The 13,436-nt window shown below is 43.2% G+C and overlaps 1 protein-coding gene across 1 annotated transcript in view; it reads right to left on the bottom strand.

The window, feature by feature from the left end:
* The window catches only part of CBLN4 (cerebellin 4 precursor), a 29,262-nt gene extending 16,268 nt beyond the window's left edge, over nt 1-12,994 (bottom strand). Inside the window, exons 1-2 of the mRNA XM_061630275.1 lie at nt 12,704-12,994; nt 1,384-1,500 (exon numbers count right to left, since the gene is read on the bottom strand). Coding sequence (XP_061486259.1) covers nt 1,384-1,500; nt 12,704-12,994 — 408 coding nt within the window. The remainder of the gene's footprint in view (nt 1-1,383; nt 1,501-12,703) is intronic.
* Between the last annotated feature and the right edge of the window lie 442 nt (nt 12,995-13,436).

The following is a 13,436-nucleotide window of genomic DNA, read 5'->3' as shown; positions in this document are numbered from 1 at the left end:
GTTAATGTTATGACAGTAACCATAACATTTTGTCCCCAGTTTATCTGTTTATTGTTGCCTTCTTCTTTGCTTCTCCCTCCAAATCGCTTTTCTCCTATTGCCTTTTTTGCATGCTGCTTTAGAGGGCTCCACCCTTTAATCACTGTTCCCCCGCCCCAAACTGCTCACTCCGCAGGTGGGATGGAAGCTCTTCTCCTTCTCTCAGCATTCCTCCTTCTGATCCCTCATCAAGCCACATCTCCCTCAGTGCTTCTGCTTTATCTCTGGTGAGAGGAAAGACATGACGACGTCCAGCCTGACCTGATTTACTGCTGGTGAGGCACCCTGCCAAGACTTACACAGATGCAGCAGCATTGCTGCTTCCTCTACACACTCTTCTTTAACAGAGTTAAGATTTGAGATTACCATGTGGAGATGTTTTCATTATTTTATCAGACACATGTTAAGAGACAAAACCATTTCTACTTGCACCATTAAACGGTTCTGTGAATGCGCCTGCTTATTGTTATTCTTACTATCGTAATAATACTTTTCATTATTTTCTTAATATTAGGGTTTGGATTCAGACTTGCACTCTGTAGAGTTTTGCTCACACTGGAGGAAGGGGGCAAGGAAGTGGTTTTCACCAATCTCCCCCCCCCGCAGTACCCTACGTCCTGCAAAAAGCTGTTCTGGATGGTAAGGACCTTTTGGAACAATACAGAATGTACCACTGGCAGCTTCAGAGGCAAGGGGAAATTGGCAATAATTGCATCCCACATCCTTCTTTCATCAGGAAGGTTCCACTTTACCTCAGTTCCCTCTGTGAATATAAGGAGTCCTTCTGTGGATTAGATCCAACCCTACTTTTAAGTCCCACTGATTTCAGTAGGAGAGGTCTGTTGCACTCAGGTCTTGGTTTTGGGTTTCTCATAGGCATCTGGTTGGCCACTGTGAGAACAGGATGCTGGACCAGATGGAGCTTTCACCTAATCCAGCATAGCTCTTCCTATGTTCTTAAGTGAACTACATGCTTAATTTAGACTAGATGATGTTCATTTTATTTATTATAAAAAAAATAACTTCTGACAGTCCTCAATTAGAGATTCACAGAAAAGTTGCACTGTATAACTGGAACACAAGGATTCTGTTTATTTTGAACACTCTAAGTTATATCTAGAACTGGTGAGTAACACTGTTATCTCAAAACATCACTGATATCCATTTGTATTGACCAGGTTGAGCTATTTGCTATGTTACCTAACTCATCAATATGGGAGTGTTTAAACTATAATAATTTTTTCATCCATTATCCATTTATTATTTTTTAAAAGGTGAGGAAGGATGGATGGAAGGAAAGAAATACCAACAAATGTGTCCCCACAGGTTTTTGAATCAACATACCTGGATTGTTTGGCTCTGGTAGACTTTAATTACATGAAAATTAAAACTGTAAATTCCTTTTCTTGGTGCTACAAAGACAGACTCCAATGTAAAGAAATTGCCCACATTTACTAGGATCTACAAATTAAAGAGAGAGAAAATAAGAATTAACAGGAGCATTCAGTGTTCTGGGGAAAGAATATAATTAATTTGCAATAGACACACGATTTATCACCATGCTTACACATTTAAGGTTGAGGTGTTAATTCTTAACCCCAATATTTGTTTACAGTAATTTATTGTACATAAAATTAATAATTGCAGACATGGGAAATATTTTCTCCCAGCAAGATTCAACTGGCCTAGGCATTCCTTTCTAAGGCTACAATTCTATGCATGCTTCATTTATTTATTTTTATTTATTATTTGATTTCTATCCCGCCCTTCCTCCCAGCAGGAGGCCAGGGCAGCAAACAGAGACACTAAAAACACTTTAAAACATCATAAAAACAGACCTTAAAATACATTAAAACAAAACAATGTTAAAAACATTTTTTTAAAAAGCTTTAAAAACATCTTGTAAAAAGGGTTAAAACCATTATTTAAAAAACACTTTAACAAGCAATTATAACACAGAAAAAGACTGGGATAGGTCTCAACTTAAAAGGCTTGTTGAAAGAGGAAAGTCTTCAAAAGGCACCAAAAAGATAGCAGAGATGGCACCTGCCTAATATTCAAGTGGAGGGAATTCCACAGGGTAGATGACGCCACACTAAAGGTCTGTTTCCTATATTGTGCAGAATGAATCTCCTGATAAGATCATATCTGCAGGAGGCTCTCACCTGCAGAGTGCAGTGATCGACTGGGTATATAAGGGGTAAGAAGGTCTTTCAGGTATCCTGGTCCCGAGCTGTATAGGGCTTTGTACGCTAAAACTAGAACCTTGAACTTGGCTCGGTAGCAAATGGGCAGCCAGTGCAATTCTTTCAGCAGTGGGGTGACATGTTGGCGATACCCTGCCCCAGTGAGCAGTCTCACTGCCACATTTTGCACCAGTTGCAGCTTCCAGACCAACCTCAAGGGCAGCCCCACATAGAGCGCATTACAGTAATCCAGCCTGGAGGTTACCAGTGCATGGACAACAGTGGTCAGGCTATCCCGGTCCAGAAACAGCCGCAGCTGTCTTACCAGCCAAAGCTGGTAAGAGGCATTGCTAGCCACAGAGGTCACCTGGGCCTCTAACGACAAAGATGGATCCAGGAGCACTCCCAGACTACGGACCTGCTCTTTCAGAGGGAGTACAACCCCATCCAAAGCAGGCAACTGACCAATTATCTGAACTCGGGATCCACCAACCCACAGTTTTGCTAGGATTCAGACTCAGTTTATTGGCCCTCATCCAGCCCACCACTGAGTCCAGGCAGCAGTCCAGGGCTTGCACGGCCTCTCCTGATTCAAATGTTATGGAGAAATAGAGCTGGGCATACTACTGACACCTCGCCCCAAATCTCCTGGTGACTGCTCCCAAGGGCTTCATATGGATGTTAAACAGCATGGGGGACAAGATGGTACCCTGCGGCACCGCACAACACAACTGCCAGGGGGCTGAAAGACAGTCACCCAATGCTATTCTCTGAGAGCGACCCTGGAGATAGGATTGGAAGCACTGTAAAACAGTGCCTCCAATACCCATCTCACCAAGTCGGCCCAGAAGGATACCATGGTTAATGGTATCAAAAGCCCCTGAGAGATCAAGTAAGAATAACAGGGTCGCACTCCCCCTGTCCTTCTCCCGATAAAGGTCATCTACCAGGGCAACCAAGGCCAATTCAGTCCCATAACGAGGCCTGAACCCAGACTGGGATGGATCAAGATAATCTGTTTCATCATTGAGAGTAAGCTGTACTGAGGTCAACAATAGAGCTTACTTTTGATTTAGTCTAGATAGGACCACATTGCACAGGCTTTGTACTAAAAACTGAGAAGCTCCTTAGTTCCACTAAAGCTCTTGTTGGGTTTTAAGCCACCTCAGCTTCGGAGTGGAGTTACTCATGTTTTTAAAATCCATTTGCAGCACAATTCTCAAAGCCCTCTGATGATGCAAGCCCCACCATAGTAGTCAGGTAGGCACAAACAAAGCACACCGAACCCCAAAAGTTACATCAGCGGCACAAAGGTATGAGGTTACACCAGCATTGCAGTGATGCAGCACAATGCTTCTGACGCCGCAGAATATGTCAGTGCACATGTTTAGAATTAGAGCACACTACTGAAATATCTCCAAATGCTAGACATTTGTGCCCACACCCAGAATAAAGACCCTTGCATTGGGTTAAGTAGCGATAGAACTTTAAATACAGCACAGCAGATATGCAAGATTATTGTAAGCTAGTAAAGGAACTATCTAATAAGATAGTCCAAACCCCAGCTAGGCAGTGGCAAGGCCGGACAGAGAGGTGGAGCCAGAGCTAGATCTCCAATCCTGGATGTATATGACCCAGGCAAGCCCCACAGAAGGTCCTTTCACTACCCATGGCCCAGAAAGCCCTGAGGGCAAATCTAAGGAATCCTCTTTCACCATCATGGTGCTTCTGAGTGCTCACCAATAATTATGCTCAAAAACGTGCTTCCCACACTTCTCTGCTGTTGTGACCAACCTATTATATGAGGGAGATGCCACCATGCATTATCTGCCAATACCATCTGTCATCCCCCCAATGAAACAGTCCAGAGTAGGTTTAAAAAAACACCTGTTTTCCCCCTGTGTCAATCTGATCCACAGGGAAATCCCACTCAGACTCTGGAATGAGTATACCATCATCGAACATATGGATGAAAGGGTGCCGATAAGGATCTAAAAAGATGGATGGGATCTGGGCTTTTATGCCCTCCTTATCCTCATCCCCGATTGGTTGGTGTGCAGAAGCAGGAACATCCCCACAATAGTCCTGGCATGCCCCACAACCTATACTGAAGCCAGCCATAATGCCACTCCTCCATCTGACATATTTTCATCTTTGGAAGGAAGAGCCACTGATGTCCAATGGAGTACAGTTCACATTGGGATGATCTTTAATGTGCCAAAAATACTGGGTATAGTTCTGTGTGCATACCCATTGCTTGGCATAATGCATAATGTCATCACATGTGTACATGATATGTATTCCCACTATTTCTCTACCCCTTTTTTCAATCTACATGTGCATTTCTTTTCTATATTGCAACATACAGTGCATATACATATCGAAATATGCATTTGTGACAGCAAATGCATAGTACCAGCTGCATGCAAAAGTTCAGATGTGAGGAATCCTTGGCCCTCCAGATGTTGCTGAACTACAGTTCCCATCATCCCTGGCCTTTGGCCATGCTTGCTAGGGCTGATGGGAGATATAGTTCAGCAACATCTGGAGGGCCAAAGGTTTCCCACCCCTGTATAAGGGGTGTTATGATCAAGTTGCTTCTGGTAAGCATAGGAATTCAGATACTTATTCAAAGTGCCCCAGCTTACAAGAGCATGAATGGAGAGGGCAGCTGTGTTTGCAACATGATGTGCACATGAAACTGCCCCTCCATTAAACTGGTTGCAAATCCCATTTGTGCAGGAACTTCACAGGTATATCAGAGCATGCAAAGGGTTCTGGATGGTGGTGACTGCAGGTGTAATAAGCTATAGAAAGGCACAGTCCTCCTTTGCCTTTTGCAAATATATTTCTTGGCCTATCCTTATCTGGCTCTCAGAATCAGATGCAGCAGGCTGGGTTGTGTAACAAATAGGTGCAATCCACAGAAAGTCAGGCATGTTTAAGCCCTATTGATTTTAATGGAATTTATTCCTCAGTCCTAAACAGAGCCCTTAAAAATTAGCCTCATTGATTTCAGTGGAAGTGCACTTCCAAATAAGCGGCTTTGGGCTGCAGTCTTTAACTGGACAAACAAGTGTGTTGATTTCAGTGACGCTGAAACACACACACATCTTGTTCAAGAAACTGATTCTGACCTTTCAAACCCTTGCATAACACAGAGATTTTTTTTCAATCTTCCGTGCCGTTATATCATCAAATAAAGCCTTTATTTTACTCAGATTGTAACGCAGAAGGAGCACAGCAGGACTTGTTGAAATGTGAAGGAATAAGCTTCCTAAGGAGCTTCGGATGCCCCCTCCCTCTCTATGCATTTCACAATCAGCTAAAGACCTATTTGTTTTCTTAGGCATATGTTGGAAGTTGTGGCTGATGCTTTATTGGTTGCTTTTATTTTATTTATTTATTTAATTCAATTTTTATACCTCCCATAGCAAGGCTCTCTGGGCGGTGTACATCAAATAAAAATATATTTACATTCAATTTAAAACCATCACCAAATCAACAATTTAAACATATAACAAAAGCAAGATTAACATAATAAACCCATATTAAATACAAATCAAAAGTAATTCAAAGAAAAAGATGGAACATATAACTATCTTTACAACATTAAATACAAAAGCTAAAATTATTAAAAAATTATTAAAAAAAAGATATTAAAATAATAAAATATTAAAATGCCTGGGCAAAGAGGAAGGTTTTCACCTGGCGCCGAAAAGATAGTAAAGTAGGCGCCAGGCGTATCTCGTCAGGAAGGGTGTTCCATAGTTCAGGGGCCGCTACCGAGAAGGCCCTCTTTCTTGTAGTCGCCTTCCGGGCGTCTTTCTGAGTAGGCACCCAGAGAAGGACCTTTGATGTTGAGCGTAGTGTACAGGTAGGTTCATAGCGGGAGAGACGTTCCATCAGGTATTGTGGGCCCGTGCCGTGTAAGGCTTTATAGGTTAAAACCAGCACCTTGAATCGGGCCCAGAAACATATAGGCAGCCAGTGCAAGCGGGCCAGAATCGGTGTCACATGTTCCGACCGTTTGGTCCCGGTTATTAATCTGGCCGCTGCATTCTGCACAAGCTGCAGTTTCCGAACCGTCTTCAAGGGCAGCCCCACATAAAGTGCATTGCAGTAGTCCAATCTTGAGGTCACCAGAGCATGGACAACTGAAGCAAGATGTTCCCTGTCCAGATATGGGCGTAGCTGGGCTACCAGCCTAAGTTGGTAAAAAGCACTCCGTGCCACCGAGGCCACCTGCACCTCAAGTGACAAGGATGGGTCCAAAAGGACTCCCAAACTCCTGATGACAGCACCCAGCAGCTTCATATAGATGTTAAAGAGCATGGGGGACAGAACTGATCCCTGCGGAACTCCATATTGGAGCGCCCAGGGTATCGAGTAGTGCTCCCCAAGCACTACTTTCTGGAGACGACCTGCAAGATAGGAGCGGAACCACTGCCAGGCAGTGCCTCCAACTCCCAAATCCGCAAGCCTCTCCAGGAGGATACCATGGTCGATGGTATCAAAAGCCGCTGAGAGATCAAGGAGAATCAACAGAGTTACACTCCCTCTGTCTTTCTCCCGACAAAGGTCATCATACAGGGTGACCAAGGCTGTCTCTGTACCAAAACCGGGCCTGAAACCCAATTGAAATGGATCCAGATAATCGGTCTCATCCAAGAGTGTCTGGAGCTGGGATGCAACCACCCTTTCCAGAACCTTGCCCAGGAATGGCACATTTGCTACCAGCCTATAGTTATTCAAATTATCTGGGTCCAGGGAGGATTTCTTCAAAAGCGGTCTCACTACTGCCGCCTTAAGGCAGTGCGGGACCACTCCCTCACATAGTGAGGCATTAATCACTTCCCTGGCCCAGCCGGCACTGCCATCCCTGCTAGCTTTTATTAGCCAAGAGGGGCAAGGGTCTAACACAGAAGTGGTTGCACGCACCTGTCCAAGCACCTTGTCCTCAAGCTGCACCAATTGAAACTCATCCTACAAAATATGGCCAGACTGTGCTCCGGAGACCTCATTTGATTCCACTGCTATAACATTGGAGTCTAAGTCCTGACGAATGCAAGAGATTTTATTCTGGAAGTGCTTGGCAAATTCGTCACATCGAACTTTAGCTTTGTGGTGCTCTATGTCATTTTTATTGTGGATTTTGTTGTTTTATTGTTAGCATTTTGTGTACATTGTTGTGTTGAGTGCCTATTGGTTGGCAATTAAGAAAGGGAGGACAATATCTTGATGTGAATTGCACCTAAAGTATCCGGTACAGAATTTCATATACACGGAAACATGGTTCCCACTGCTGACTGTGGAAGTGGCAGGCAGAGTTCTGTAAAGACCCATAGTGCTTTTACTTTGCCTAGCCATTGATCAAAGCATCCTTCTTAGGCAAGTTCACTTTGCTGAATCATGGTTCAAGATGCTCAGGGATGCGGAATTAAATTGGAGAAATTGCTGACTAGCCCTATGGTCCTTGATCTGGCTCCAGTAAGATGTTTGGGAGTAAATTGTTTCAGAAAGTGCTCAAATTATGAGGGAAAAGGTAAGGGGGTTCTAATGAAACCCACAAGCCCCATCTGTGGCTTCCCTTAATTTTAACCAAATTATGGTCCCCAGAGCCTTCCAAAAATAATAGCTGGGGAGGGGGGCAGCTCAGATGATAAGAGGGTGAAATTCCTATAATTCTTACATGTCTGCCTTGTTACACTAGGTCAAATAGTCCATTGCTTCCAAAACTGATCCCTGCTTTCAGATATTCTTTCAGAATTTTCTTTTCAAAAGTAATAACATTTGGCACCTGGCACGGTATGGGTTCTTTCCCCCAAAGCACAATCTTAAACCATGGTCATTCAAGAAGAAATGACTTGATGCAACAGGTCAGCCTGTTTTGTCATGTGGCAAAACTGTATGTGTAAACTGCATAGTTCAAGACAAGTGGGATCAAACTGCATCGGGGACCTACCACACTACTACACTATAGTACATTCCAATAAAGATTTGCAGTAAATAGTACATTAAAATCAAACCAAGCTTATCACTGTTGGTGGCATCAGGAGGATGGCTTGCATCAGATCCCAAAAAGTTGCTTGCTAAATAAAGAATTTCTTCAGTACTCTGGTACATTAATACTCTGTGATGAGGTGGGAAATCTGTGGCTCTACAGATGTTGCTAAACTACAACTGTCATTCTCCCCCAACATGCTGGCTGGGGCTGATGGGTGTCTGGAGTCCAACAATACCTAGAGGCCCACAGAGGCCCCGTCTCTGCTCCTATGAGTTTAGTCTGGTACAGCAGCTGGGATGAACATCTTCAGTGCTTACTCCATGATTTTAATGCAGGGCATATCTATCTATCCATCCACCCACCCACTCACCAATCCATCCATCTATCTCTCTTTCATTGATCTCTTTAAAATAAGCATTTTTTTAAAAACCAGCAACAATCCTGGACTTTGTTCAACATGTGGCTAGACAGAAGACATTAATGGTGCACATCTTCTATCACCTACAAGCAATCTTTTGTGAAGGTTTCCCATTCCATTTTGCTCATTGTTGGTCTTAATTTAAAATTAAGGAAGCAATGGAAATCAACCCAAGTGTTTTTTTTTAATTAGTTCTTGTATTTTGGGGAGATTGGTTACTTCTTACTACTTGTGGGGAAGGATCATGGTTCATTGGTAAAGCTGCTTGGAATTCTTTCCTTGAATTAATGTCACCCTCTTTCCTCAAACCCATCCTTAAAATCCACCTTCCTGTGAAGCCTAGGGCCTAACTCAGGGAAGGGACTTACCTCACCTATATGACCCTGCAGATGTTGTTGGACTCCGATTCCCATCAGCCCCAGCTAGCATGGTTAAAGGACAGGGATGATGGGAGCTGTATCCAACCACACCTGGAGGGCCAACAGTTCCTCAGCCCTGTGGCTTAACTCCTTCCACTCAGCCCCTGCTGACATGATGGCTAGGTACATATAGTTGTCCTTGCTCACTTCCATTGTTTGTTAGCATTGCTTCTCTTCTCTTCCCCTCTCCTTTTGTTTTCTCACCAGGCTAAGTGTAACACAGTGTCACAGGTAAGAAACTGAGCAATGAAACAGGCAATCCCTGGTTCAAATCTCAGTTCTACCAGAAGCTCATCAGAGGGGCAAACTATTCTTCTCCACCTCCCATGTGCAATGTGGGGATGATCATAGTGACCTGCTTACCCTACAGAGTTGATACCAGAATTTCCAGGGCTGGCCCAAGTCATTTTTCTACCTGAAGCAGAGCAGCAAATGAAGCCCCCAAATACATTAAGGTGTACAGTATCCCTAACATGGAAAGGATTTAAAGGAACATGTTATTTCAGATCAGTTGACGGAGAGAACATTATCCACGCTACTGTGCTGTCTGCCTCCTCTTCCCATAGATCTAAAGATAAGAGACTCCAAAACCCAAATGACTGAGGTGGGGCCATGAAATATTTGCTATAAAGTATAGCACATCTGCACACATATCCCCATCCCCCTTTTGCTGCACTTACCCATGATGCATTGCTTGTGGAGCCTGATTCTATCAATGTTAGGTATGGGGACTCAGAAAGAATGAGTAAGGAGAGAGAGCTGCTTCTACTGCCACCCCCTTTGAGAAGGCCATGACATTTTGCCTAATGGTAGGACCAGTGCTGAGGATTACAACAAATGTATTACAGTTCTTCCACCTTTTATGTAATAAGGTCCTCAGGGAAATTATACACTGATAGTATAATAATATATGAACAATATTATCAAGGAGGAGGTAAAATAGCAATAATGCACATGCTTTGCACTTAAGGTCTTAGGCCCAGCATACAGGATCTTTTGTGGAAGACTGGAAGGGACCTGTGCCTTGACAGCTGTTGCCAGTTTAGAGAAACCATACTAAGCTGGATGGCCTGTTGATGTGAAATCATCGAAGGCACTTCTACCACATTTCTTATATTTACAGGGGTCACACCTTGGTCATTCATAGGGGGCAACCCCCGAATCCTTTAGTTGTCAGCAACAAACAATACAGGTGAAAATGGTCTGTCATTCACCCCTGTTACTCCTCAGTCCTAAACACATTTACATGAGTTCAGTGGAAAGTTAATTTTATTTAGCTTTGCCGCTGTAAGCTGAAACCAGCTCAACTTTCATCCAAACATACATACGTTTTTTGATTTGTTCGTGTTGGGATTGGTTTCAGTTGTCGTGGCAATGGAGAAAAAAGAGTGCCTTTACATACAGTATATGCTGGCTCCTTGTTCAGTCTTGATTGGAATGAATATGAAGGCATGAGAGTAAAATATCAATGCAGGTGAGTGGGTAGTTTCTTACAAGAAAGCAGGAAGCAAGAACATTTAATAGGAAGAGGAGTAATTAATTATATGGCATCTCTAGGTTCTGCACAACTGATGGGAGAGGGGAACATACACTTTTAAAATTCCAGGCTCGTAACCTGTGCCGGGAGGGCTGTATCTTTCCTTGTGCTCTTTCTCAAAAGATACAGGCAGCTGTCTGATGCTCTGACCATTTTCAAGTCTCTTACATATCCACCTGTCTCCTGGCCTCTTGAAAAGGTTAATGATAGTGTGACTGTGTAAGGTACAAGATCCTCAGAACTCTTTGTAGTCATAGGAGAGGCTGGAGCTCCACCATACTCTCTGAGAATATGCTTTGAAAGACTAAAGAGTACCTTTTGGGGCTTAATTAACTCACTGGGCTAATATTTGCAAAGATAGGCTATTCCACCTGCTATCATACATAATGAGAAGGGGGTGATAAAGAAAATAGCTGATGGCAGAGTATTAGACAATTCCCATGAAGGCACATACAATTCAAACTGGAGCTGACACAACATAATTAAAGTGCCCTCCCCTCTCTCTTTAATAATATACATATGGGTCTGATCCAGCAAAAATTGCACACTTGTAAATCACATGGGTGTAAATGAGAGAAATTGAGACACCTGCTAAACTCTTCCATTAAAATAAATGGACTCTTTAAAAAGTAACAGGATTGTACCACAGATAGATGGAAACATATTGATTTTTAAATTAAAAAACCCTCTATTGTAAAAGGGTCCATTCTCATTTATAAATGCCTTGAAACTGACAATGCACCTACTTTGGAGGGGGAATATCCAAAAATTGATAATATGTTTAAATAAAGGGATTATATGGTGTTTGTTTTTTAGATGTAGGTCAGGAAGAAAAGGAATGGGATGAGGGAAAATTCTGCAGTGGTACAATGAAGGTGCAGTGAATCTTTCAAAAGACTACCTCCATATTCCTCTGTGTTACCTGACTGTTTGATTGCTATATTCATGCCAATGTGATTGCACCAGAATAAGTAGATTGTGGGTTGTGAGCTGTGCCTAAATTCCACTTATGGATTTTGACATCTAATAAAGTGATAGAAGGTTTGTACTTCTGTGAAAAAGTCACTGCAAAGCTAACAGGAATATTCCAAGGAATCAAATACAATTTTTGGACATCTTCACCTCAACTGCATGGAATACCTCCCTCCACCCCCACCACCTCCTTAGAACCTTAGAAATGCCCACACATCCCTTCAGATATCAAATAATCTAAACTGAACGATTGTAATCCTACACACACTTACTTGGAAGTAAGACACACTGTGCAATTTACTTCTGAGTAAATATTATCAGGATCAGGTTACAGGAGTGTAGAAATGATATGATCTCTGTATTCTTCCACAACTGCCACTGTCATCACCAATCAATTCAAATACTCTAAAATCAGATGCTTTCCTGAATAGTTTGGTCTTCCTGCATTACTCTCAGATGCAGAGAAGTTGTTTAAACATCATACTTTGTTCATAAGAATATGGACTTTTAGGCAGTAGGTCCTCTTCATTTCTGAATACTGAACTGCTGAAACTTACATAACCCACTATGAGCCTTTAATATGGGAGAGTGGAATAGTAGAAATTGAAATCAATAAGTAATAAGACAAGTAGTTGGATTTTCAGAGCAAAACAACCTGCTTGCTCCTGAATACAGCCTTATGATTACAAAGACTTATAATGTGCAAAAATGCAACCTCGCCTGATAAAGTGGAATGGTGATCAAACTTCACTGGAAAGGCAGAAAAGTGTTGCTAGGGAGGAAATGAGTCAATTGACCAAGAATTTCTGCTGCCATGTCATAAGTTTCAGCCCATTGCTTTCAAATGGAGCATTAAAGAGCTCACAGATCCACTCCCACCTGTTGATCCCACCTTCTCCCCTGAACGGATCTCATCTCAGTTTCATGACCAACTGCCTCTTCACTCCACTTTCAATCTAGTATCTTTCCTAAATGAAAATGCTCCTCCCTGAACCAAAAATGCTCATCCCTTGACAATTCCCCCCCTTTTCTCTCTTTCTTTTTCCACCTCTTAGCACGAAAAACTGATTAGAATGTCCTCCCTTTTAAGAAAAAAAGTACACATACATTTACTTTCTTTATTACCTGATCAAAGTAGATTATCCTGGTTTTGTTGCTCATCTCGGAAGGTTCATGGTTGGTACTCCTGACTGCCGAGAAAGCAACCTTGGAATTAGCAGCCCGTACGGAGATCCCCAAAGGAGAAGAAGAGGATCCCTTTGAATCAGTAGCGGGGTTGGAATCGCAAACCACCAAGCATTTCCCTTCCAGGACGATGGGCTCCGTGTCGTTCTGCGCCCAGACGGGGAAAGCAGGGAGAGCCAAAGCCAGCAGGACGGTAGGCACCATGGACAGCGCCCTGCTTGAAGCGCCCATGTTCAGCACCAAGAGAGGCGGACAGCGAAGCCTTGCTTGGAGCGCCCCAACGACGCCTCTCGTTCCTCCTCTCTCCACGCTTACACACACCACGCTTGCATACAAAGCCAGCAATAGCAGCCCTACCAGCAGTGGGGCGGAAAGGGGGGAAAACGCACCCGCTACCAGCACATCAAAGCTTCGTCTCCTCCAATCTTCCAGCAATTCCAGCAAAAAAGAAAGTCAGTCTTCCCTCTTCCTTTTTTTTTGTTTTGTTTTGTCCTTTAAAGAGCTCTGGAAAATAACCTTCCAAACACCTCCCAGACAAAATCAGCACTTCCCCATGCCCCGTTCTTCCCCGTCCAACCCCCCCTCCAACACCCACGAGGAGAAGAGAGGGGGGGAAGCCCTAAGGTGAATTATTGATGGAAGAGAAGAATAAAGAGAGAGAGATCAGGAAGAA

This window comes from Rhineura floridana, chromosome 6, assembly GCF_030035675.1.
Source record: "Rhineura floridana isolate rRhiFlo1 chromosome 6, rRhiFlo1.hap2, whole genome shotgun sequence".
Taxonomy (NCBI): domain Eukaryota; kingdom Metazoa; phylum Chordata; class Lepidosauria; order Squamata; family Rhineuridae; genus Rhineura; species Rhineura floridana.
Note: the sequence above shows the minus strand (reverse complement) of the source record. Positions and strands in the feature narration are given on the sequence as shown.